This window comes from Dermacentor albipictus, chromosome 3 (genome assembly GCF_038994185.2).
Source record: "Dermacentor albipictus isolate Rhodes 1998 colony chromosome 3, USDA_Dalb.pri_finalv2, whole genome shotgun sequence".
Classification (NCBI taxonomy): Eukaryota; Metazoa; Arthropoda; class Arachnida; order Ixodida; family Ixodidae; genus Dermacentor; species Dermacentor albipictus.
Genome location: NC_091823.1, coordinates 27,015,635 through 27,042,057, shown reverse-complemented (window position 1 = coordinate 27,042,057; position 26,423 = coordinate 27,015,635). Strand labels below are relative to the sequence as shown.

Genomic DNA, 26,423 nt, shown 5'->3' with positions numbered 1-26,423 from the left:
AGTGTGAGATGACTGGGTGACTGATTCAATGGTAAATTTCTGTTCTCAGGACCAAGAGGCACAAGAGCTGTCGGAGTTGAAGGAATCTCTGCAGGACACGCAGCCACTTGGAGTGCTAATAAACTGCTGCAGCACATGCGACCAAGCCCAGGCAGTGCTCAAGTTTGTTGATGCCATTACGGAGAAAACTTTCCGGACCACTGTGGCTGTGACAGCAGCTCGAGGCCGTGGCAAATCGGCAGCACTGGGCCTGGCTGTGGCTGCTGCTGTGGCATTTGGCTACTCCAACATTTTTGTCACTGCACCTAGCCCGGAGAACTTGAAGACTCTGTTTGAATTCATCCTCAAGGGCTTTGATGCTCTTAAATATGAGGTACGCCTGTCACTTTGTGGAATCTTTTTGATGTTTGTCGGGTTTGATACTGCTGAGTTTTCATAGTGTGCCACACTGCTTGTGATGTTTTATGTATATGTATGAATAAACCAAATCATTCTTTTATTTTAAGATAGCTATTTTTAAATATTATTTAAAGACCTTTTAGAAACATCCGATATATATATATAGTAAATCAGCGTTATAACGAAGTTTAAGGGAGAGCCAGAATTATTAATGTGCTGCACTATGAATTTTGATGACAATTTCAAGGGGAATTTCCCTAACTTCTTTGTATCCATTAGTATTTTCTTATACAGTTAAACCTCAATGTAACGAAATCGGCAAAATCGGCAATTTTCTTTGTTGTATTGAAATTTTGTTTTACTAAAATTCGACCTTTTATTCAAATAAATACAGTTGCTGCATGATTTTACTTATGCAGAAAGAGGCCGCAGAATTTTCTGAATTATCGGGCTATAAAAAAAAGCAAATTTGAATGGGAAGACAATTAATTTTGATAAATTGGGGAGTCTGCAATGAATGATATGGTTTCATGCTACGTATGTCAACGGTATCTTCGTGTGGGCAGTTTACACACACGGCAGATTATCTCTGCAGCAGGGTGTATGGCTGCGTATGTACTTAGCTGCACTTGCAGCCCTGCGCGTACCAACCTACGTACCCTCACTCTATACCCCCCCCCCCCCTCTACCGCCTCCTCGTGTGCGCTTGATTGCATTACCGCAAACTTGCTCCCCTCCCTCTTTCCCTTCACTCACACGGGAAGGCCTCACTCATGAAGGCACCGTCTTTCTTGTCTCACCTTCCCATACTGTGACTCTCACCTAATGCACACGGTGCGCGGGGCACAATAGGATCTTATTGCACTTGGAATTTATACAGAACATGATGTGGCTTCACTTTGGTGATCACTCTTGTCGCGCAGCGAGTGATTTAAGAGGTGCATTTGCAAGCAGCTGCTTGTAATGTAATTATTTGACCATATACGTCCGCGGAAGTTTCCATTGTCTCAGCATTCCTCTGTGGCGGCAGTGAAATTTCGTTATATTGAAATTGCATATAAACACATTTCATTATATTGAGGTTCTAAATACATGGTGTTCTGTGGAACAAGAGGTTATGAAAAGTACGATACTTTCTTGGATTGAGAGTTTTGTTGTATTGAAGTTCGTTATATCAAGGCTTAACTGTATACTGTATTGTTATTACGAGGTTCAGAACTCATTTGAACTTCCCACAAATCTTAATAGCATGTTTAACTAGGCATGGCCAAATATTCAAAATATCAAATAGAAATTAAATACCTTGTCTTACTTAATATGTGTTTGATCTGAGAACTAGAAATGTAATATTTTTTAACGATTCACTTCTTTCCAACCATATGGGTGCAGTATGATTGCTTGAGCATCCTAGTTGCTTCAACTGCTTCCTCTTTGTTTTCTCCTCCGAATAATGTTAACACGAGTACATTGTTTGTTTTTCTGGTGACCACTTTTCACTGGCTAACCACGGTTAAAAAGTTATTGCTCAAGGCAAGACAGACTGTCAGACTTCATTTATAGGAACTTTCTCAAATGTTGCTGATTCAATAGGGAAATAAAGTTGTCTGTAATTAAATTACGTACGTGATGCAAAGGGTGTTTTATGTTGTAGAATGCATGCAAGCACCAGCAATTGCCCTGAAATGTGCAATGAGTCGGGTGTAAATAAGCAATGCGCCTGACCTGCCCATAAGATTTCAATGACTGATGGCTCTATTAGCTGCTGCCGTTGTGCTTGAGTGTTACTCGTTTTTCTGGGCACAAGTTCGCCCAATAAAGAGTTTATTTCATGACTTGCAGTGTTTTACTGTCTTGTTCATCACTGTCTCTACAACGTGACAATATGGAGGTCATTGTTAACCTTACACTAATGCATAAGCAGTGTAAGTTTCCATATATAGTTTGCATGTAGCTCCATTTAATTACATTGCTGTATAGCCATTGTTGTGATCACCCAAGCTGTCATTACCTTTTCTTCCTCAGGGAAAAGGGTAGTCACCGCTCGGCACACTTGGTAGATTTCAGTACCTGGTATTTTGTATGTGTACACACTATGTGTTCATTTCATGTGTCCATGTGGTAGGAGCATCAGGACTATGAAGTGGTGCAGTCGACCAATCCGGAGCTGAACAAGGCAGTTGTGCGTGTGACAGTGTCTCATGAAGACCATCGACAAGTGATTCAGTATGTGCATCCATCAGATGCGCACCTGCTTGGGCAAGCTGAACTTCTGGTGATTGACGAAGCAGCGGCCATTCCCCTTCCCCTGGTGCAGAAGCTCCTCGGTCCTTACCTGGTCTTCCTGTCATCTACCATCAATGGGTAGGCAGTGGTCTTCGATGTAATTTTGTGTAAGCATACTAATTTTAATTCAGGTGTTTGACCGCTCATTTTGTGAACAATAGTGCTAAGGGCGTTGGAAGCACTAGGTGGCTAGTATGGCTAAGAAATGGTGGAGCAATCTCTCGTCTGCCACTAAGTTATTTGGTCTGGTATCTGCAGTGGCAGTTGTCAGTCTTACAGATGTCTTGGGGAACAAAAAATTTTTTAAATGAGGAAATCACTTCCTAAAATGGTATTTGGGTATCTGTAGGTAGACTGATTGTATCCCTGGTGGCTACTAACCATCTAGCAATGTAGATATTTCAATATTTTTTGTTGTAGTATTTAATTAAAAATTAGCTTTGTTTCTTTCTTTTGCATTATTACAAGACACCGTGCAGTCTTTTAGGAGCGATGTCTTGGCTATCAGGGCGCCTAGAACCATAATTTTTATTATAGCATTTAGGTAAATGCATAATTCACACAAGGGTAGAAGCAGATTTTCAAATATTGGTTCTAACTTATTTTTTCTTGGCTGTAAATTAAATAATGAGCTGGCTGCATTTTGAACAGGAATCTCACTGATATTATTCTGCACAGTACGTTTTCCTGGATAATAGTATGCTTCTTTTTCTTCTCCCGGCCAATGTCCCATAGGAGCAGTGTATTTTCATACGGTTATTGCAATCGCGTTTTCACCTGAAATTGGATAATAGGACTGCAGAAGTGGGCTTTTACCGGTATTTCTAAAACTCATAGCTTCTGATCCTATTGCACTAGCTTAAGTAACATTGCACGAGCCTAAATACCACTGCAACGACTCGTGAACTACACGTTAAGCCCCAGGCACTTTGGAGGGAAAACGCATGTGGCATACCGTCGGGATTAAGGCGATGCTGCGGCAGTGTAGCCATACCAACTGGCGGTGTACTGCTGCTCATTTGAGTGAGGGAACGGCAGGTTCTCTTATAAACTTATTATTTTTTTTATTAGCTCTGCTTTAATAGGCACAGTTGAAAACTTCAGCCCTAACACTGCCTGTGTCATCATGTATAGTTACGAAGTCGAGCATGTGACAGAAGCCCGTTTTTTTCAGCACGAAACACATTTAAAGGAGGGGTCAGGGAATTGTGAACAAGGCACCTATGAGGGAGCCAAAATGTTGAAAACGATTTGAAAACCTTTTTTGGTTGGTGTCCTGACCCCTCCTTTAAAAAGAACATGTATAGTTGTCTATCATGCACAGCTTATGTCGGCTAATGGCTGTAGCTAAAAAATTCATTATTTGATTTTGGAACGAGAATTTGGCACAAGCAGCAAAGTGTGAGCTGTCGACATGACACTACAATAAGAGCTTGTTAATTCGAAGTCCGCTGGACCATGAAAAATCTGCAAATTAAGTGGCTTTTCAAATGACCCCAAACTTTGAAAAGTAGGGCAAAACTATGCGACACGAGCATGTCACGTTTATTTTCCATGTAGCAAGACTACTCAAGGCAATCATTGATGCAGGATTGCTCGGTACAGTAGTTTGCTGCACTAAGAGTTGTGATCTTTGGCCCACTAATCATGTGCAGCATCCCACATCGCCACAGCTACACTCAGCAAAATTGCGAACGATATTCAGGGACTTGATAAGTGTAGCTAACGCAGGTGTACAAGTGGGCTCATAATTGTCCCTGCCATCGCCTACTGGCACACTGTCGGGGACTTCATCTTCCACGTTAGCATGTAGTCGAAGAAGCCTTGTCAGCCTAGTCCATCACTCCCATTGCCATTCTGTACACTAGCAGAAACGTGCACATGGCTGAAATTTTTCGTGTGGTTGGCAATTGTACACACACAATACACCAGCGGTGGGGAGAATGTGACAATACAACAACACATGAGTGTCATATTTATTGATGAGGATGGTACTCTGACTCGCTTCTTTGTAGCAGGTGGAAACACGCAAAATTAATGTGCACAGCTAAAACAACGTAGGCACTTTGCACAGCTGTACGGCCTATCAGTAGTACTCGCATTGCGGAATCCAGTGCTTGCCCAATCAGTGGTGTCCAAATCGCAATTCCAGAGATGGGTCTCCCGGAACTGGTCTCGAAGGTCATGTATTTATGTACTGCAAGCACCAGAAGCAATTGCAGGAGCTGGAAACGTATTATTGCTGCTATATTTCTGACACTGCCTCGCCAAAAGCGTGTCCTAGCATGCCACTCTTTGAAGCCACAACTGGAAACTACGAATTATTCGCATGGATGTGCGTGGAGTTTTCGATTTATCCAGTATAACTTGCATTCAAATTATGGGACTGCGTGAATTCTATGAATTAAAACATTTTCGAATAAAGCAAGATTTAATTATCAAGATTTCACTGCACAATTAAACGTCAATATAATGAATTTCAGTATAACAAAATTCTCGATATAATGAAGTATCTAACTTTTCATAGCATCTTGGCCATAGAACACCATGTACTTTAAAACCTCACTATAACGAAGTGTGTTTATATGCGATTTAAATATAATGAAATTTCACTGCCACGGCAAAGGAATGCTGAGACAATAAATGGAAACTTCCTTGGACGAAGATGGTCAAATGAGGGAATTACAAGCGGCTGCTTGCAAACACACCTCTCAAGCAGTGCGCCGCGGGACAAGAGCTACCGCCGAAGTGGAGCCGCATCATGTTCCATATAAAGTCCAAGTGCAATAAGATCCCGTCGCACTGCGTGCTTTAGGTGCATGTGGAAATGTGCGAGGGTGAGACAAGAAAGATGGTAGCCTCATGGGTGCCGCCTTCCCGTATGAGCAAAGTGAAAGAAGGGGATGGGAGCGAGCCCACAGTAACGTGATAAAGTGTGCGAGTCGGTGGGGGGTAAGTTGGCGCGCATCTTGATGGGGAGCGAGCCCACAGTAACGTGATAAAGCGCATGAGTTGGCGGGGGGTAAGTTGGTGCGCATCTTGATACCTGGCGCGCATCTCGGCCGTGGCTGCGCATGGCTGTGAGCGCGACTGAGCACATACAGAGCCGCACACCCTGCTTTAGAGGTAATCTGCCGCGTGTGCAAAGAGTGGGCATGCCGAGATGGAGTGGCACCATGTAAGCTGTCTTACCGCGCATTTAGTATTGGAGGTTGCGTAATCTCAAGTTTCGGGTACCTGTTGGAGCGAGAGTCAGACGAAAAGCATTTGCTCCCCACCGCCAGCGCTTTTCCTGATAGCGTCTCCCATTGCAGGCGACGCTATCAACAGCGGGGGTAGAATGCATGCGTAAGTGTGGCTGGCTTCACTTAATTTGTACCAGCGAGAAGATATTGTCAACGTATGTGGCATGAAACCGTATCATCGTCACCAACTCACAAATTTATCAAGTTGAATTGTTTTCTCATTAAAATTTGCTTTTTTCGATTGCCCGTTACTTTGGCAAATTCTGCGGCCCTTTTCTGTGTAAGAAGAATCGATCGGTGACTGTACTTATTTGCAGAAAAGGTCGAATTTCAGTAGAAAAAAATTCGATGTAACAAGTCAAATTGTCGATTTTGCCGACTTCGTTATATCGAGGTTTAACTGTATATCATGACCGTGGGGACAGGCACTACTTATTTCCTTTTAGCAAGTGACATGCTTTATCTCGCATCTTGACTCATTTCATGATGTCTTTCTTTGTAGGTATGAAGGTACAGGTCGATCTTTGTCCCTGAAGTTGATTCAGCAGCTTCGACAGCAGTCCGCTGTTGCTTCAAATGAAAACAGCAAGTGTGTTGGAGGTGAGCAAATTGTGTAACTATGTCTCGTTTGGGCAACCAGAATGGGAATAATGGGAATTGTTTGTTCTTGCAGTCAGAGGCAACCTTATATTTGACAGCGCGGATGTAGACAAAGGACGGCAAAAGAGGCGACAAACCAAGGCAAGTGCATACTGCAAACTTGGGCCCAGGAGCACAGGGGCTTTTCACGAAGTCAGGTAGGGAGACATTGTTGTCTGCATGGACAAACCTGCTGAGGCTCTTTCTTGAAGGCGGCGTGTTGCGGTGGAGGTGAAGTGACAAGGCCTGTAGCCACATTTGTTCCACCATACGGTAGATGAGTGCATTGAACACCAGCCACATTTTCTGCTTGGTTCCGAGACTCATTTTTTTCCCGCTGTATCTGGACATACAGGGACTTGCGCTATAGCCGTCCTTGTCTCAGCCTCTCGGGACACAGGATCTTGCAGACCCTCAGCTCATGACTAGTGGATGGACTGAAGCCACAAAACATGATGTGTACTTCTAGAGGAAGCTGCTTGGCACGAATGCAGAATGAAAGTATGTGAGTGTGACGCATGGTGATGGCTATGAGGGTTACCAGAAAAGACGAATGCAAGTCAAACATTGCGGATCAACACCAGCTAGCCCGGTTGCATACCTTACTGCAGTTTATTTCTAGTTCTTCGGGCCCCAATAACTCAGTGCTCACGCACTCGTCCTTTCTGGTTACCCCCATAGCTACCACCATGTCGCGCTTGTGTGCTTTCATTCTGCATTTGTGTCAAGCAGCTTCCTCTAGAAGTACATGTCATGTTCAGTGGCTTCAGTTCATGCACTAGTACGTAGGTTGACGATCTGCAAAATCCTGCAGTCTGAGTGGCTGAGACAAGGATGCCTGTGAGTCCCTGTACGTCCAGATACAGCAGAAAAAAAGAAAAGAGCCTCGGAAACGAGCCAAGAAGGAAAGTCGGCGAGAGTTCAATTCACCCATCGACCCTGCGGTGAAACAAATGTGGCTACAGGCCTTGTTGCTTCATCTCTGCTGCAGCGCGCCGTCTTCAAGAAAGAGCCTCAGCGGAGTCGCCCACACTGACAGCAATGTCTCCATGTCTGACTTGTGAAAAGCATCCTCACTCTTGGGCCTAAGGTTGCAGTCAGCGCTTGCCTCTGGCGTTCTCACCTGTGCTGTTGGGACAAAGGAACGACAACACAGTAGTGCAAACAATCACAAGGGCATTTATTGCACCTTTCATGGACTAACCCCTGCTAGCCGAGTTGCTATCCACAAAACATGCCGATGGGCGTGCGACAAATTGCGGAAGTCCAACTCATCGCGACCGGATAACGAGCGAATATGTCCGCCCCATGCTGGACACCAATGCCTGGTCGTTCACATTTACGGTCACAAGAACGGTGGCGCGTTCGAACGATCGTGTTCATCCATTCAGGGATAGGCTTCGTGAGATGGTCTTGCAGAAGCATGGATCGGCGCACGCACAAAACATCCGCCCCGCTTGCCGACCCCGAGCCAAAGAGGAAGAGCCTTCTCCTTTTCGCGCCTAAGTTACCCTGCCGTTAGGTGGCGTTAGCAGAGCCACACTCGCGCCATCTCTTGTACTACCCTGCAAGCATACCGACCACCGCAGTAAAGCCACGCGGCGAAGCTGGATTACATGAGACGGGAGCTATGTGAGGAAACAACATATCAGGAGATGCGTGAGAGTCGCGCATCCCCACACCTCTCACCGTCCTTTGTCTACATTCGCACTGTCGAACTACATGAATCAACACCAACTTGCCTGGTCGCATACCTTAGAAGAGGTCCCCGTAACTTCTGTTATTGTTTTGGAAATTGACAGACTCTCTATACAGTAGAATCTCGATAATATGAATATCTCAGGATGATGCTTAAATTTGTTTAACCCGAAATTCATATTCCACAAAAACGTTACAAATCTGGAAATTAAGGGGGAAACAGCAATGAAATGGCTAAAATTTCCGACTTCTTAGTGAATTTTTTTTCTGCAATCCAAAGACAGTCCTTTATCTTATGGCGAAATATTTGGAAGAAATAGACAACATATTTTGACAAAATTGGGCACTTTGGTGTGTTGTCTTCGAAATAGGGAAAACAATTGGGCTTTGAAAAGTTCTAGTGCTCATCGCGTGAGCGCGGCTTTCCATTGATGCAGTGCTGCCATCTTCTATTTCCATCTTCTATTTATTTCCCATCTTCAGTTCCTATTATCTGCTGCGGCACTAAAAGCAGTTTGCAACATTTGAAATTTTACACGCTGTAAGCCCATCGACTTGGGCCGGGACCCTTGAAAAATTTTTATCAAGTGTGATCACATCACCAAGATTCTGCTGTAGCACTATGACTGCTAGGTATTAATATGAAATATATGTGGTATTTCCACCTTGTATGTTTGAAACAGATATGTAAATATGGCATTATTTTTACTACTACCACTGCCACTACTAATACTATAACTGCTACTACTAGTACTTCAAGAGTAGGAAATGTTACTTCTGTGTTATTTCAAAGCTGTTTAACATGTTACAGACTGCTTGCAGAAACAAAACAGCATAAAATTGAAGATCTTGTTCCATCATCACAGCAAACCTCCTGAAAGTGTCATCAGTGATCGAAGTTGTGGCATTTGCTAACTTATTTGTTTTCCTAAAGTATTACTCCATTTCTTTTATGATGTGTTGTTTTTAGGATTCCAGGTTGTGGAGGAAATGGTTGTGTACTTGAATTTGATTTGAGAATATACTTTCCTCAGCTATTCTACCTGAATCGAAGTGCCATTGCATTGCCAAATCATGTTCTGCTTTGCAGGGCGGGCTCTCTATGAGGTGTCACTGAATGAGTCCATCAGGTACAAGCCTGGAGACTCTGTTGAGAAATGGCTTAACCAGCTTCTTTGCCTGGATGCATCAGTACCCCCAGCTTCTGGCTGCCCGCCACCGCAGGACTGCCAACTATATCCTTGAGCTGCATATATTGAGTTGCCATTGTTCACACTGCATGCACAAGCAATAGGATTGTAGAAAAGACCTTCATGTAACATGTTTTTCTAGTTGACCGGCAACCACATCACTGAATGTGTGTGGCCCAAACCATTGCAAATAATTAACCAGGATGTTATTGACAGCACTTCCAGTGAAATAAGTGCGACATGGCATTACATAGGTGTCCTAACAGGACTTGAATTCGGCATGACATGTCATCACGTGACTTGTAGTGCATGTGTAGTACATTGTTGTGCTCATGGAATCCTATATGGAAAGCCGCTATAATTTTGATTAGTGTAAAACAATTACTATCACTGCAAAGTTGACAAAGAATGCAGGTTTCGAGTGGGCGAGGCAGGTGCTGGTGACTCGCTTATTTCACAATGGCAAGACATTGACTGTAGAAGAAGCTGACCAGGTTATTTGTAAGCACAGGTGCATACATTAATGCACTGGCAAACTTACTTGTGAAATATAGTTATTTCATTTTTTCACTAAATTAGTTTTTTTTTTTACTTATAATTATTGAGACTTTTGGACGATCCTGCCGAGTTTAATTAAGCTACAAAGGACCATGTATGAACGACGTGTCACAATGATCTTCTAGATTTCATCTTGCAGCTCTTTTCACATAGCACCAACACAGCCAGTTGAAATTTGCATTACTGTACTTAGAGCAGGGTTTCTTTAATTTTCTGGCCTTGGGAAGTCATACCAGCTACCCCAGAGTGCCATGAAATTGCTCTCCTCTCTCTCTTTTCGCTTACCTATGCTCTTATACAAAAAAAAAAAAACTTTTTTTTTTCTCTTTATGTCTCTCTTCCCCAAGGTGCCGAGCCATGCTCCATGCGCCTGAATCACAAATAATGTGTGAACGTGCCTAGTGTGTCCCTTACAATGTGCTGTTTAAACAGCCCATATCATCATCCATTGGCAACAAACGTTGACCAGGCAGGCACCACTAAATTCGGAAGTGGCTCTCCTAGTTGATTCCCGCTCACATGCTACAAGCTGTGCTCACGAGCACAAATTAAACATATCCAGCATGACCACCATGAGTCCGCAAGTTGCATTATGACAAGTCTTGTGTGCTGCTGTCGTGAGGGTCTCCTCGTGCTTGCGTGCAACTCAGAACTTTAGCTTCTTAGCAGGCTATCAAAGTGCGGATGTGGCGTGCGATGGCTTTGTTAAATTGAAACTGCAATGCAAAGTTTCTTCTCTAAATCGATAAGTTTTGTGAGTGAAGGGGGAAAAACGGTATGTGGTCGGATTTGTTCTGACTGCGCACAGAATCCCAAGATGCTGCTTGTGAAACCCAGTTTGAGAGTCCCTGATATAAATTATAATCGTGAAACGAATTCGCTGTTGGCCACACCTCCAGCCTTCCTTGCGCAAGTAATAGTGCATTGCTAGTGCACCAGCTTAGGCTAAGCGATGCCACTAGTTATTTCTTGACTCCCGGGCACATTTTACGTGAACCGGGACACCCTGTTCAGCTACCACAAGGCTTCGGAGGCCTTCCTGCAGCAGGTGGTGTCTCTGTATGTGGCCTCGCACTACAAGAACTCGCCCAATGACCTGCAGATGCTGTCGGATGCACCCGCGCATCATCTCTTTGTGTTGCTGGCTCCGGTGCATCCAAACTCCAAGGCGCTACCGCAAGTGCTCTGTGTGTTACAGGTAAAGCACAACTCTTGATAGTAAAATGGGGTTGCCGTGTTGCTTCTAGTTCTATTAAGCGACAAAAATGCAGTAACATCCTATAACCAGTGCCACTGTCCCATGGTGCACATTTCCTGTAGTTTGCTTTATTGTCTGCTTGTTTGTGCTGCTCGCAAAAAAGCATGTTTGTTTGCGGGTTATGTACAGGGAGGAAGCTTCAGTCTGTGTAAATTGGGAGGCAGATACAGATTTTTCTTTTCTTTTTATTAGGTTTGCTATGAAGGTGGCATATCGAAGTCCAGTGTTTCTGACAGCTTTTCTCGTGGACGCCGGGCTCATGGAGACATGATCCCTTGGACTGTGTCACAACAGGTATGTTACATGCCTTATTACCACTGGAAAATGAAAAGTCTATTCATCGACAGGTGCTGGTTTCTGGCCTATAAGCTTTTATGAAAGTAACTTGCATGAATATAGCTACTCTAACTTTTGGTATGGTCCTAAATAGCGATGTTGTAACAGCTAGGTGAAATTGTCAACTGTGGAACATGAATACTGGGCACATCTGGAAATTTCTACAATTTCGCTTTTCTGTATTGTCAGGAGGCGCTGACTGTATGATGGGTGCTGGCACAACATTGTTAGATATTTCGGTGACTGCAGATTTGCAGTCAAGTGAAATGAATACGCTCTTAAAGGGACAGCCTGTTCCTGAACGTGAAATTTTTAAATTTTTAAGCTAATCTTGGTGAAATTACGCAAACTTGGTTAGGTTTTCATTCCAATTTCAAATATTATTTCCTCTTTGTGCAGGTGAATTACTTCAAGAGTTCATTCAATTAAAAATCACATACTATTGTTTCAGGTCTTTATTACAGTCAAACCCATATATAATGATGTCGGTTTTAACAACCTGTTGGTTGTAAAAATGAGAAGCTGTTGCACCGTTAACTTTTGTATGTTTTCTGTGGTGAAATGGTTACACTTACTACAATGCCCCCATGCCGCATTATGAGTTATAACGGTGAAGTCTGGCTGCTGGCTGTCCGTGTTGAAAGGTAATGGAATGTGAAATTCTTGAAAAGAAAAAGAGAATTTGAGCCGCTGCGCCCTTGACCGCCTCCCCAACAGCCGCCATGCGCTCATACAGCAGAACCTGTTTTCCAGCCTTCTCTGCATCGTCATCATCATGTACCCCTCTCTCGTCGCCCTTCTACCCCTCTAAAAACAAATGGGCTGCACCCATAACTCAACGTTGTGCCACCCTCCGAAACACGAATGGACCATACCAACTGTGCCGGCAGTGCTGCTCCGACATTGCTTGCTAGTCGCTCTTTCTGTGCAGTTCTACCAATGGATTAAGCCGCTCGCACTCGTCTTTGTTGCTTGTGTCAAAGTTGCTCCTGGCCATGTGGTTTCTTTGTCTTGTTTGACTCACCGCCAAAACATAACAGGGTCGATCCGCTCGCTGATCATTGGCAGTGCACAATGTTGCCGGTGAAAAGAATGCGCACTGCTGTAGATTCGGAAACAAAGTGTGATATCATGAAGGACTACAAGGATGGTAAATAAGTGTGCAACTTGGTGAAGAAGTTTGCGCTATCACAACCAACAGTGTCGACAATCATCTGCTCGGCAGAGAAGTTCAGCGAAGAAAGCTGCTTGGTAGACAACAGGCACAAACGTGTTCTACAAGGTGCTTATAGGGAGGCGGTAGAGGCTCTCTACAAGTGGTTTCTCGGTGCCTGTGCCACGAACTTGCCCATAACTGGGCCATTTGTGGCCACACAGGCAAAGCAGTTTGCCCTACTCATCAAAAATGTGGACTCCCAGACAGGTGGCGGCTGGGTATACTGTTTTGTATAGCATTGTTGACAATGTTGTCATCAGCGAGGGAGCTTTGCTTGACATGGAGACGAAGCAGAAGTGGTTGGAAGAAAGGCTGCCCTGCATCCTCGACAACTACATTGACACCCACATATATAATGGCGACGAAACAGGACTGTTCTTCCAGATGTTGCTGTCCAAGCTGCATGCATTTAAAGGAGACACTTGTAAGGGCGGCAAAAATGGCAAGTTGTGCCTCGCTGTGTTTTTGTGTGCCAACATGAATGGGAGTGACTAGTGACAATAAACATATTGAGTGATCTAGGACGAAGGTGGCGCAATTGTAGTGCCCACTACTCCATGCCTGAGCTCCTAAGTGGGGAAGCTGCCGCTGAACATGACGGCAGGCTTGCAGCCTATGGACGCTGGCTTGATCGCTAATTTCAAGGTGACGTACTGTCGCCATCTCCTGAACAAGTTAGTCTGGTTGATGGATGTGGCCACGTAGATAAGCAGGAAGCAACCAGACTTTAAGATCAATCTATTGATGGCCCTGCAGTTTCTCTTTGGTGCGTGGCCAGAAGTAGGCGCTTCTATGGTGTGGAACTGCCTTTGGAAAGTGTGCTTTGTCTGAGGCAGCCGTGACTTATTCGAAGCCTGCGAAACTCCCACTGATGAAGTGATACCTGAGCTTTGGTCCACAGTCAGCAAGGATGCTTGTTTCTACATGTGGATGACGCATTGGAAACATCAGAACTTCTAACCAATAAGGCGATCGTCGCAAACGTGCTTGCATAAGATAGCGACAACGACGATGGGAGCGAGGACGTGGCAGGGCAGACTGCCTCAACATTGTCCTCGAAGGAGGCCCTGCAGATGATTCAGTCCCTCCGGGCCTTCATTTTCACTAGGGACATTCCACTGCACTATGTGGAACACATGTATGCATTAGAGAAGGATGTTGGCAAGCTTCGTTTAAAGCCAGCAAGGCTGACATACATGGGGTTTTCTTGTGCAAGTCGGTGAGAATTACATGGTGAGATGCATTTGGTGATCTCACCTCAGCATTTATTCTGGATTTCTTAACCTGACAGGCTGCCATGGCAACTTTCTCTCATTTTTTGAAATGCCCTTTTTAGAACCACCAAAGCGATCCCTCGGCGGAGCTTGCATGTCACTTGCCGCCTGCGGCCCCTCTTTCCATTTGTTATAGCAGTGCCATTCTTGAATGCTGACAGCTGCAGCTTGTTACACACTATCTGAGTGCACAGGAAGCAGGGTTAAACAGTTAAACAAGTGAACACAATCAGCAGCCAGATGGAGGAAGGTGAAGAGGAGGGGCATTGGCCTACCCGCCATTATAGTTTTCTCACGGCAGCTCTGCCTTCCCCCTGTATCGCCTTTTTTCATGCAGCCAGGTTACAACAATTATCAGTTATAACAAGGGAATTTTCATGGCACTTTAATATTGTTATAAGTGGATTTGACTGTACGAGAAAATGGAAAAATAAATATTTAATTTTATTGCATGGGTCAATAGCCAGAAAAGTGAACGCAATAACACAAGTGTCTTTAAAATGTAATCAATATAAGTGCCATTATAACACATTGAAGTTAACTGTTTGCAATGGAGAAGCAATACAACAAGCAAGAGCAAAATAAATAAATTTTGAAGCTAGGACTTTACAATCTGATTGCATTGTACCACTTAGCTTAGCTTTATACAGAAAAAAAAAAAACTCATTATAGCAGGGATATGGGTTTATAGAGTTAGTTTTGTTGCTACTTGACCAAAACATTGATCCATGAGGTGAGATAATTTACAGATGAGTGCAAAAATAGTTACGGATTTCGAAAATGTCAGATTGAAAATTTGCTTTTTTTTCTTTTTGGCCTCCTAAGACCAGGTCACCCTCTTAAATGGTATAGTCATCAGGACATGAGGGCTTTAAAACAAGGTCTTTGCTACTACTGTGATGCCTAAGCTGCATGTGCTCATCTCTAAAGACTGAGTGCATGCCATAAAGCTCCTTCCTGCTTGGGTATTTGCTTAATGTTTCTCTCAGACTACATGTGAAGTGCTTGTTTTCTTTTGTGTAGTTCCAAGATGAAGAGTTTGCTGGTCTTGCTGGAGCTCGGATAGTCAGGATTGCCACCCACCCCGAGTACCAAAGGGTGAGATCTTACTCTGCCTTGTTATCACTCATTTGTTTGATCTGCATTTTACCATTTCGTTTTCTCTTTTGTGGGATGATTGAGAAAGTGCTACTGTTAATTTATGCAAGGAATGTTACCATGGTTAAAGCTTTAGTTCTACTATTTTCTTACGTAACATGTTGGTGCATTATGTGCATTATGTGAGCTAGGCTTTGGTCCACAGAATAATGCAGATTTGTCAAATATAGTGTCGACATTAAAGTAACATTGCAGTGTCAATCATTCATGGTTACCTCTAGCCCGGTTTTCAAAAAGTCTTAGCAAGAATGTACCTTTGCTAACAAAAGAAACACACATGTTCCCTGCCTTTAAGAATGCATGAGTGAACCAACAAAAATTGCTGCTTTTGTTGTTTGTTCTTGAGCATGGAAGTTTAAGACTAGTCAAGGTTTATATAGTCTTGCGCAGTCTGTCCACAGGTAATCTACTATTAGTGGTGACGTAATAAGACAAGACAAAAAAAATTTTATAGCATGCTGGGGTGAAAAATAGAACCATGGGCATCTCAATTTTAAGGTCATTGCACTTCATCTATGTGTTGATGAATTGCAGCGGGTTATTTTGGCTTGCAAAAGGGTTATTTTGGCTTTTAAAGCACATGGTGCACGTGTGAGGAATAAAGTGTCTCACTGATGTATATATATAGTATGAGATGACGGTCAATGTGATAAAGGGACAGCCCAACAAACTGACATGAAATGTTCCCTTCAGTCTAATTAGACTAGCTAAAGCATCAGGTCATGTTGTAAATGATAAGCATAGTAATTGCTCCCGTAATTCTACATGGACCAACCTTATTTCTAGACCCGATGAAGTGCGACTAATGCTTTAAAATTGGCATGACTGTTACTCTTAAATGTGAACATACTATGTACCTTATTTGTCAAGGTTATGATGATAGGGTGTACAGTCTGTTTCAAAAGTGAGAAACATACCACTTTCACCAGTGAAGTGTGCCTGCTACCCTGTTATAAAGCTCTATTTTAAAGCCGTTTAAAATCCAGTCAAGTTTGGTTGATATAATGCAAGTTTATAGTTTGCCTGCCGCAAGACTGCACATTAAACTCGCTACCAGGGAAAGCCTGCTGCAAAACTGGCTGCAATGAACAGCTGCAATATACAAAAATGTGCATGTGCCAACAATGAGAACCCTATTCTTCATGCTTTTGTGACATGCTGTACATTTACAAGCTTTGCAATTGATAGTATGTGCCACTCAATTCAGGCAGAGCACTCTGGTGGACAGCTAGTGCACTGTTGTAGTTTGTAGATTTAGTGGACACACTCCAAAATTGCACTCGTGCATTGTCTGCTGCCGTCACTACTGCTAGGAATTTCAAAAAGATGGCATGTGGCAAGTCTCACATGCATGCATGTACCTTGATCTCTGGTCTGGCTGTGGACTGTAGCAGATGATGTGAAATCGGGGCGTGCATCTGCTAAATCTATAAACTACAAAATGTGCCAGCCACTCACCAGAGTGCTCAGCCTGTTTTGAGAACAAGGGGAAGGCGGGAGATGTAAATTCAATACGATGAGCTAAATGAGAACAAGGTGAAAGTAGGAGCCAACATTTTGACTAGTGGACTTGTCTTCTTCAAGGCGACATATGCTTTCCTTGCCACAGTATATATAGGTGGGGTTCTTCTAAATGGGAGAGGGTGTAAGGCGGGTGGGTGCGGCAGCGAGCGAAGGTGCATTACCAGCGAGGGTGTTGAATTGAGAATAAAAGAGTGGCGAGGAAAGCATATGTTGCCGTGAAGAAGGCAAGTCCACTTGTTGAAATGTTGGCTCCTACTTTCACCTTGTTCTCATTTTGCTCATCAGCCTTTGTTGAGTGGCACATGCTGCCATGTTTACAATGATGGCACTTGTAATTGTACTTCTATGTTAACGTTCAAGTTAAGTGTCATTTCTTTAGTTCTGCTGGAAGCATTTGTGAGCATGCTTTACTTAGCGAACCGCGGCTATTGCAGATGGGATACGGACTGCGCGCCCTGGAGCTCCTGATGGAGTACTTCCTGGGCAACATCCCAAGTCTTGAGGAGAAGCCAGGCACGGATCTGGACAGCGTGCCGCTGGACGATGAAGACAGGGAAAGTGAAGGAGACACCATTGAACGCCTGGAGCCACGTAAGGCACTGCCACCACTGCTGCTCAAGCTAAGTGAGAAAAGAGCTGAGCAACTTGACTACCTGGGCGTCTCCTATGGCCTCACGCCTGACCTGCTGAAGTGAGTGTGGAATCCTGAACATGAGTTAGCTCTAGCTGTTTCATCAGCAAAAGCAGTAGCTTCGTTGTCATTGTTAGTTGTCTGAGTTGTACGTGTTAATGCTGGAGCTTTCTACCATGCTTACTGAACTCAGTATCGTCAAATTACTGGTACTGTGATTGAGGCCTTACTTGAGTCAGAATGAGACACATTGTGGTGTAACGTTTGTCAGAGCAGTGCTTTCCTTTTTTTTATATGTGTATTTGTCTGCACATTATGTTTAGCTTCTTCCACCTTTTTGTGTGTTCTACTATAACTCTACTGGAATGTTTAAGCAAACTCTTTAAAGTGCAGGAACTAGGTATGTGCTTTCGCTATCAAATGCTTTATGCAACATTTGACAGCATACCAAAGTATGCAAATGTTCACCTGTTTTGTTGTCCTTGCATATAAATTATATGTGAATTTGAAAAATTACTTGCACATGCATCTTAGGTTTCACACTTTGTTAAAATGTTTCTTAACATATTGGACTACAGTCGAACCCACTCATAATATTCTAGTGTCAGGAAAATCCCATTGGTATAACTGATAAGTGTTATAGCCAGGTTACATGGAAAAAGCAGAGTCTACAAACATTTTAATTACATAGCAAGAAGTACAGTTGAACTCACTTATAGCATTACCGGTTTTAACGATACTTGGATGTAACAATGAGCATCTGTGACACTGTGAACATTTATGTGTGTTATATGGTAAAATAAACCACTTACTACAGATTTTTCTTGTAGCACAAATAGCACAAGGACGTTCAAGAACGGACATGCACAGGCACTAAACGGTGTCTATGTGTGCATCTCTGTTCTTTTTCTGCATGCTTTTACTGTTTGCGCTACAGGAAAGATATATGCAGTGTTACACTAACAAGGCCAAATAACTACACTTACTAGTAAAATGTCCCCATGCTGCATTAACAATTTAGCTATAACAATTAAATCTGACTACTGGGTGTCTATGCCGAAAAGAAAAACGCAAAATCTTGGGAGGAAAAAAATGTAAAAATAACGCAAACTGTCCCACACTTTCGCCGCCCACCTTTGTGCCACACACCCCGCACAACAGTTTCACTCAGTTTCGTGCCTCCCTACGCATCACCTGCCTCGAGCACCCCTCTGATACACGAGTCGACTGCATTGACATCGGAGGGGTACATTTGTTTCACTTCTGTTGTAAGTTAGCACTGCCCTTCAGTTTCTCATTTGTTCTCATGTGTGTTCTAAATCAGGTGGTGTCATTACTTTAACTGCACTTTACAGTGATATCATACATAACCTGTTGTTAATGTACTGATGAGCTTGTGATGTGCAAGTCCTGCGCATATTCATAATATTCATTTTTTTCCCTCAGGTTTTGGAAGAAAGCAGGGTACGTTCCTGTATACCTCAGACAAACCCCTGTGAGTACATGGGTATTAGCGGTTCAATTGCCTTTGAATTACTGGTCCTATGGTCCTTGACATCTTCATTAGCGTATGATGCAGTGATTGGGAAGGTTGTGAAAATTAGTTTGTGTGAGAAGTAAATTATGCACAGGAAGGAGACTAACTGAGTCAGTATAAAGACTACAACTATAATTTCTTCTGCATTGTGTTTTCTTCTTGTGTGTTTCATTCGAAATATGCAGCACCACTTGGCATCCATTTACCAGCCTTACAGCTTTGCAAATGCACAGTTGACATTCGTTAATTTCACCCTGACGTGAAAATGAAATTGGCCCAATTGTCTAACGGGCTCAATTAAACAAGGGGCAGAAAAATCATCGAAACACACCGCTGATTCATGTGGCAGTAATTGCCTGATTCTAACACACCCCTGAATAGGATGCGCACTCCCTTTTTATGTGTTCAAAAGTGGAAAAAAAAATGTAGACATGACAGCAGAGCTCCTAAAGTAAGTGCAAATCGAATTCACGTCCCGTTTTTCAGCATGAAAAATGCAGCATGCCTCCGATTCTGGTAATATGAAAAATATGAAATCTATGAACTTTGGCATGCAATTCATGCTTAACAGGATGCAATTCATGTTGCTCCCAGCTTAGCATGTAAAATAGCTTATCTTTTGAATAAGCTTTTGTAATCTCACACTGAAAACAGTGCATTGTCTTTGTCATGCTACATGAGAACTTGTTCTGTCGCCATCCATGGTCACTATCTTGTGATAGCTGAGGCGGTCTAGGCCAGGGTCAAGGCTGGCTCTGACAGTAGGCTGTTGCGAATGCCACAAATGCAGTTTTGGTTTAGTGTCGCATTGCAACGTGCAGGCAATTTTCAGATGAATTTTCTTGAAAAGAAGGTGCTTGTTATAATTGGGTAAATATAGTAAAGCCCTGGGTTAAGTCTTTCAAGGCTCCACAAAAGAAAAAAAATGTAACTAATGAAAACAAGGCCCCAAATCGCCACAGAAACGTCGGAAACAGCTTTGCATGTGTGTTTAATTAAGGTACACATACTACGTTCCATGAAAGTGGCCCTCATTTTTCGTTTAATGTGCTTCACCGCAAAGCACTGCTATGTTGCGAAAAAGATTACTTTAGTCACCAGCAAAATCGCCAGCAAAATCTGCACCAGCAGTAAGCACCAGCAAAATCTGCAAATGCGCCATGACACGTTTACCGGGAGCGACAATGTCGTACTTCTGGAAATTCGTTCTACCGAATTTCCTGTGCACCGCCAAATTTACGTGACCACTGCATTCAAATAAAACATAAAATGCGGGAACATTACACAATGACAATGTATCAAATGGGAACATAGGAGTCTGTGAGTTTTAGGTCAGGACCGTGAAAGCGCGGCATAGCAGCTGGAAAAACGCAGCAACGAGGAATGTATGAGTGGGGTTCCACTGTACTGTAGTAATTCCTCGTGAGCTACCATTCTCACTTTAACTTTTTCCATACTGTGCCCACTGGGCATCATTAGCCCACTAACGCTGGTTTGAAACGCTGGTTTCGAGACCTTCTATGCTGTTCATGGAAACACAGCGCTATTGCACGTAAAGGAGGAGAACTATATTTTTGTTTTCTAAGCAGTTCGCTTTTTTCCCCCAGGCGGTGATTTTTGAACGCGCTCCGAAGTTTTCGTGATCGTCAAAGTAGAAAGGAAAAATGGCCGCCTGCTATCGGTGGTTTTAAATACCGCTTTTGAGACCAACTGCACTGCTCATGGACACTCTGCGCCATAGGACGTGAAGGAGGAGAATTATAATTTTGTTTTCTAAGCAGTTTGCTTTTTCCCTGCCAGGTATTAATTTCGCGCTCCAAAGTTTTGCGATTGTCAAAGTAGAAAGCAAAAATGGCCGCCTCCAGGAGCAGTGCGCACGCGCTTTGGAAGATTGCAGATCTCTTGATTCCGCTGCATCTGCGGCTGATTTTATCGACGGATTGAGCAGCAGCGAGTCTGAAAATGTTGCATTTTCGTCTGACTTTTACTCTAGCATAAGCTAGCCCAGAACATTGGCGGCCGCTGCCCAGCATGCCAAACTGTATTGCTTGCGCTTAAATTTTAGTGGTGGAATACCTGTTCGAAGAAAAATTTCGATTTTTTCAAAGTTAATGCCTATTAGGTTGCAGTAAATTTTGCATATGTCATAATTTTTGTTACATTTCTTTCTTAATAGATACAAGCATGGCTTTTCAAGCTTTGTTCAGTTTTCTCTCACAATCTTGATTCTGGCAATTTATATCTTCTTTATAACATACATCTCGTTAATAAAGCTTTTGTTCGTGAAAAGTGCATTCATTCTGCTTTTTGTTTATGTATTAAATATTGAGTGCAGTAGTTCAAAAAAAAAAAAATCTGGCGTAACCTTTGAAAAACGCCTATTTTCCCCATGGTAGGGAAAGAGTTAAGATATTCCTAGGGCAGGCTGAAAATAGATGTCTTCGACGAGAGATGACATGTTCTTCACGCATTCACTGTAGTCTAAGATCCTCCAAGACGGATGCTGCTGCTATTAGAATCACTAGTGGAGTCACCTTTGGGCAGGCAGCTTGCATTCTGACGAGTCAAGTAAGAATTATTTCGAGAAGGCACATTTCAGGATCGGAATAACAAAAGTTTGGGCCCATTGAAGTAACCAAAAAATCAAATTAACCAGAGTCAAATTAATGGAAGCCTACTATATGGACCATTCATTTAAAACCACTTTAGCCAAAGTGAAATTTTCTTGTGGGATGCCTTTGAGGCTGCACTTTTTAATTGTACAACATAGCTGATTCATAATCTCCCTGTTTCTTCTCCCATCCCCCCATGCGCCATTTCTTGCATGATGTGCTTTGATGGCCAGAATGACCTGACAGGGGAGCACTCGTGCATCATGCTCAAGTGCCTGCAAGAAGGTTCTCAGTGGCTGCCAGAACTATGGAAGGACTTCAAGCGCCGCTTCCTCTTTCTTCTCGGTTACCAGTTCCGAGAGCTGGCACCAGCCACTGCTCTTAGTGTGTTGCGAAACCCTGTCGATGATGCCATTCAGCCGACTGGTAGGTCCTTCTAAAATAAGTCAGTCAAAAGTCAGCCTGAATTTTTCTGAGTGCTCATTTCATTTTATGTTGTACCTGCTTTGCACTTGTCTTACTCATTGTTTTTTGGGTTTCTTTTTTTTTAATCAGCTGCAGCAGGAAAGATAGGTTTTTGTACCCCTAAAGTTAGAGCATAACTTCTTTACATTGTGCCTTTTACATGTATAAAAATGTGATGGAAGAACCTGCCCTAAGTGGCCAAGGCAGTAAGACCAGTGAGGAAATTATACAAAAGTAAGGATAACCCGTCCTTCTTTCTCTTTATTTATATTTATAAGACAGTCTCTTCATAAGTGTGACTATTTCCTGCCACTTGTATGTTCTGTGTAATTTAAAGAGACACTAAGGGAAAATATCAAGTCAAGCTGGATCGCAAGATTAGGCTCCTGTAATAAATAGTTTCTCATTCGTAGAAAGACCAGAGCTTTTGTAAGCAAGAAAATGACGAAAATAGAAAATCAAAGTGACACCACCTATTTTTAAGTCTTATGTGACATTGGCTTATTCAGAGACAGCGGTAGAGAGGGAGGTCACTTGAAGATTACATCAGCTCGTCCATTTTGGCTTGGCTTATTCAAATTGAGCAGCAGCGGGACCTCTGGCAGTAACTTCTGAACGGCTAATTTGTATATTGCCACACAAAAAATGACAAATTTCTGGACGAATAATATATGGATGTAATTGGCTTGATATTTTACTTTATCGTCGTAAGTAGCATGACATCAGACACTCATGTATGCTGTCACATTGTGTAGTGATGGAGAGCAAACACTTCCAGGTGTTTGAGTTAAGAATTTAACTCTTTATTCGGTGAACTTTTGCCCAGAAAGGCAAGCAACACGGAGCACAACATAGGCAAGCACAGTGTCGGTCGTCGAAACCTGAACTTGCAAGTAAATTGTAGGGTAGTCGCTGGTGCTTGTAAAGGTTCGAGTGTACAACACCATTCATGTCGTGCATGCAATTTGATTAAGCAAGACTACTATTGCCATAGAATTGGTGACAGCCTTCGAAAAATTTTGGATATACATCTTGCGCTGAGTGGTGACTTGGCAGCAGGGATAATCCAGTGAAACACAGTCACCTGCGAAAAATAACAGTGTGCATGTGACAGTACATGTGGTTAAACCTCGATATAACGAACTTCAATATAATGAAATTCTCTATATAAAGAAGTATAGAACTTTTTATAAAATTTTGTTCATAGAACATCATGTATATTTAACCTCAATATAATGAAGTGTGTTTATACACTACTTCAGTATAACGAAATTTCACTGCCGCCATGAAGTAACACTGAGACAATAAATGCTATCTTCTGCAGATACAGATTGTCAAATGGTTGAATTACACGCAGCTGCTTGCGAATTCTCCACTCGAATGACGTGCTGTGTGACCAAGAGCAACTGCCAAAGCATAGCAGTGTCATGTTCTGTGTAAAGTCCAAGTGTGACAAGACCCTGTCATGCCCCGCGTGCTGTATGCTTTATATGTGAGTGAAAGCATGCGATGGTGAGCTGAGAAGTATGGTTTGTTGGCGAGTGCAGTCTTCCTGCGCAAGCAAGGGGAAAGCTCATGGAAGGGGGAGAAAGTAGGGGCATGTTGGCACATCTCCCTTTCTAGCGTGGCTGTGGTTGTGTATGGCTCAAAAGAACGGAAAATTGGACGAGTTGGTGTTGACTCGTGGTGCTGTCAAAACCATTGATCAAAACCGTGATCACTACTGACAGGATCAAAAGTAGCGTCTATACATTGTAAAGGTGCGTGGGCAACACAGTATCATATGCAGTGGTAAACGCAAGAGTAAAGCTTATAAAGGCACAAATATTCATGTAACATATCGGCATTCCTGTTGTTCCTGTGCGGTTTCAGCTGATGACTATGACTATGGTGATGCGGACTCCGCTGCTTCATTTTGGTTAGATGCTAGCTCCGCTATTGCTTTTTCACATTTGCATGTTGCACATTAGCAGTGCTCCCCACTTGCCATGCACCAAACATTGTCCGAATTAATCGGTGTGGGACCAAATAGTACATCCGAAATAACAGGTTTCATCCCATGAAATTCTGCATATGCTTGCTGGGGCCAGAGGATGAGTCCGAGTTATGCAGTTTTCTGAATTAACGAAATTTCAATTGCATCTGACACAAAAATGCCTTTGCTAACTAACATTTGTTACAAACATATATTTGTGACATACCAATATCGGTGAGAAACATTTCATATATGCTTCATTTTAAGATCTGCTTGTCAATGATTGGGATGTTAATGTGTGTTTTCTAAAAATTATTTGAAAAGATAATATGAAAAATATTTAATAGAAATTTAGGATTCATTAGCATGGAAAATAAACCTTGATATAACCGAGTTGGTAAAATCAGCAGTTTGCTTCGTTATATTGAAATTTTGTTATGTTTAAATTCGACCTTTTATGCAAATAAGTACAGTCGCCGAAAGGTTTTTTTTTTGCAAGGAAAGGGGCCACGGAATTTTCTGAATTATCGAGCAATAAAAAAAGAAAAGAAAAGCAAACTTGAATGAGAAAACAATTCATTTTGATGAATTTGAGAGTTGGCGACGTATGATACGATTTCAAGCCACGTTGACGATACGTTCACATCGGCACTACAAGTTTAGCGAAGCCAGCCATGCTTTCGTGTACACTCCGTCCCAATGCCTGATGTCCCCATGCCTGATGTCCATGTCCGCACCACGACGAAGCCATCAAGAAAAGTGCCAGCAGTAGAGAGCGAATGCATTGTCTGCCATGCACCTACAGGTCACCGAAATGCAAGATTCTGCGATCTACAATACGAAACGCATGGGAAGACAGCTTACATGATGCCACGCCGTCTTAGCACGCCCACTCTTTGCACTTGTGGCACGCCCACTCTTTGCACTTGTGGCAAATTACCTCTAAAACAGGGTGCGCAGCTGTGCATGCACTCACCTGGGCTTACAGCCGTGCGCAAACTTACCCCCCACTCCTTATGTGCTCTTGGTCACGTTACCGCAAGTTCGCTCCCCTCTGCCTCTTTCCGTTTGCTCGCACAGAAAGGCAGCACTCGGGAAGCCATCATCTTCCTTGTCTCACCCTTGCATGCTTTCACTCACACCTAAAACACACAGTGTGGGGCACGATAGGGTCTTGTCGCAATTACTGGCTTCAATTCGGCAGCCATGCTTGGCATGTGGCATGTGATTTAAGAGGTGCGTTAGCAAGCAGCTGCTTGTAATTCAATGATTTGACCAGCTGTGTCTGCGGAAGTTTCAATTTATTGTCTGGGGTGGCAGTGAAATTTCGTTATATTGAAATCGCATACAAAAATGCTTCTTTATATTGAGGCTCTAAATACATTGTGTTCTGTGGACAAGAGATTATTAAAAGTAAGATACTCTGTTATATTGAGAATTTCGTTATATTGAAGTTTGTTATATTTATTTATTTATTTATTTAAAAATACCTTACAGGCCTCAAAGTGAGGCATTGAGTAAGGGGGGCAGTACATAGAAAATACATTGAATACAAGACATCTATAAACCGTATTTGTTTACAACCTACAACCAAAGTACAACTGAGATGAAAAAAGAATTATTTAGATCACGATTCACTAGGGAAAAGAAGAAACATAAAAAACATAATATAATAACAAGGAATAAATCACACAGATTTTTCAGTGAAGTCATGTAATTAATAACAACAGTAATGATGAAAAACAATGACAGAAAAGTTACGGACCCGACATTCCAACGAAACGGTAAACATAGCGACGTAACAGCAATAATGCGAAAATAAGCTGTAAATATAGTGCAAGTATAGAAAGCATTGTGCGACATACGTAAAACTTCACTTTTCGTTAGTCATGTATTCAGTCAAGGCATCACGGAATGAATCGTAGTTAGATTGGCTTGCAATGCTGTCAGGGAGCGAATTCCATATTCTGATAGCACGAGGAAGAGCAGAGCAATGGAATGCCTTTGTAGACCCGTAAAGGCGGGCATAGCTGAAATGATTATGAAGCCTATGTGACGTGGAGTAGGGTCGTTTCAAGCATGCGGGTGTTCGAGTGGAGTGAAGGAATTTGTGGAACAGTGTTAAAAGGGCAATGTCTCGGCGAGTGCTCAAGGATTGTAATGAAAGTTTAAGTTTTATTTGTGTAACACTAGACTGGTAGCTGTAATCGTTTATGATGAAGCGGCTTGCTCTATTCTGGATCCGTTCTAGCGTTTCAATTAGGTATTTCTGGTGAGGGGACCAAATGGGAGATGCATACTCGAGCTTGGGACGAACGAGAGTTAGGTAGGCTAGCTTGCGAACATTTGAAGGAACATTTCTTAAGTTGCGTCGCAAGTACCCCAACGATTGGGAGGCATTAGCTGAAATGGACGTGATATGGTC

General features: G+C 42.8%; 1 protein-coding gene and 1 long non-coding RNA gene across 2 annotated transcripts in view; one reads left to right on the top strand and one right to left on the bottom strand.

Moving 5' to 3' along the window:
* l(1)G0020 (RNA cytidine acetyltransferase l(1)G0020) overlaps positions 1-26,423 on the top strand; it is a 40,066-nt gene that overhangs the window by 7,875 nt on the left and 5,768 nt on the right. Inside the window, exons 6-15 of the mRNA XM_070535264.1 lie at positions 50-373; positions 2,522-2,760; positions 6,430-6,527; positions 9,355-9,499; positions 10,997-11,210; positions 11,463-11,564; positions 15,120-15,194; positions 17,213-17,469; positions 18,856-18,904; positions 21,792-21,984. Coding sequence (XP_070391365.1) covers positions 50-373; positions 2,522-2,760; positions 6,430-6,527; positions 9,355-9,499; positions 10,997-11,210; positions 11,463-11,564; positions 15,120-15,194; positions 17,213-17,469; positions 18,856-18,904; positions 21,792-21,984 — 1,696 coding nt within the window. The remainder of the gene's footprint in view (positions 1-49; positions 374-2,521; positions 2,761-6,429; positions 6,528-9,354; positions 9,500-10,996; positions 11,211-11,462; positions 11,565-15,119; positions 15,195-17,212; positions 17,470-18,855; positions 18,905-21,791; positions 21,985-26,423) is intronic.
* Positions 22,811-26,423, bottom strand: part of LOC139057314 (uncharacterized) — a 28,978-nt gene continuing 25,365 nt past the window's right edge. Inside the window, exon 2 of the long non-coding RNA XR_011512685.1 lies at positions 22,811-23,107. This is a non-coding gene — a long non-coding RNA (uncharacterized lncRNA). The remainder of the gene's footprint in view (positions 23,108-26,423) is intronic.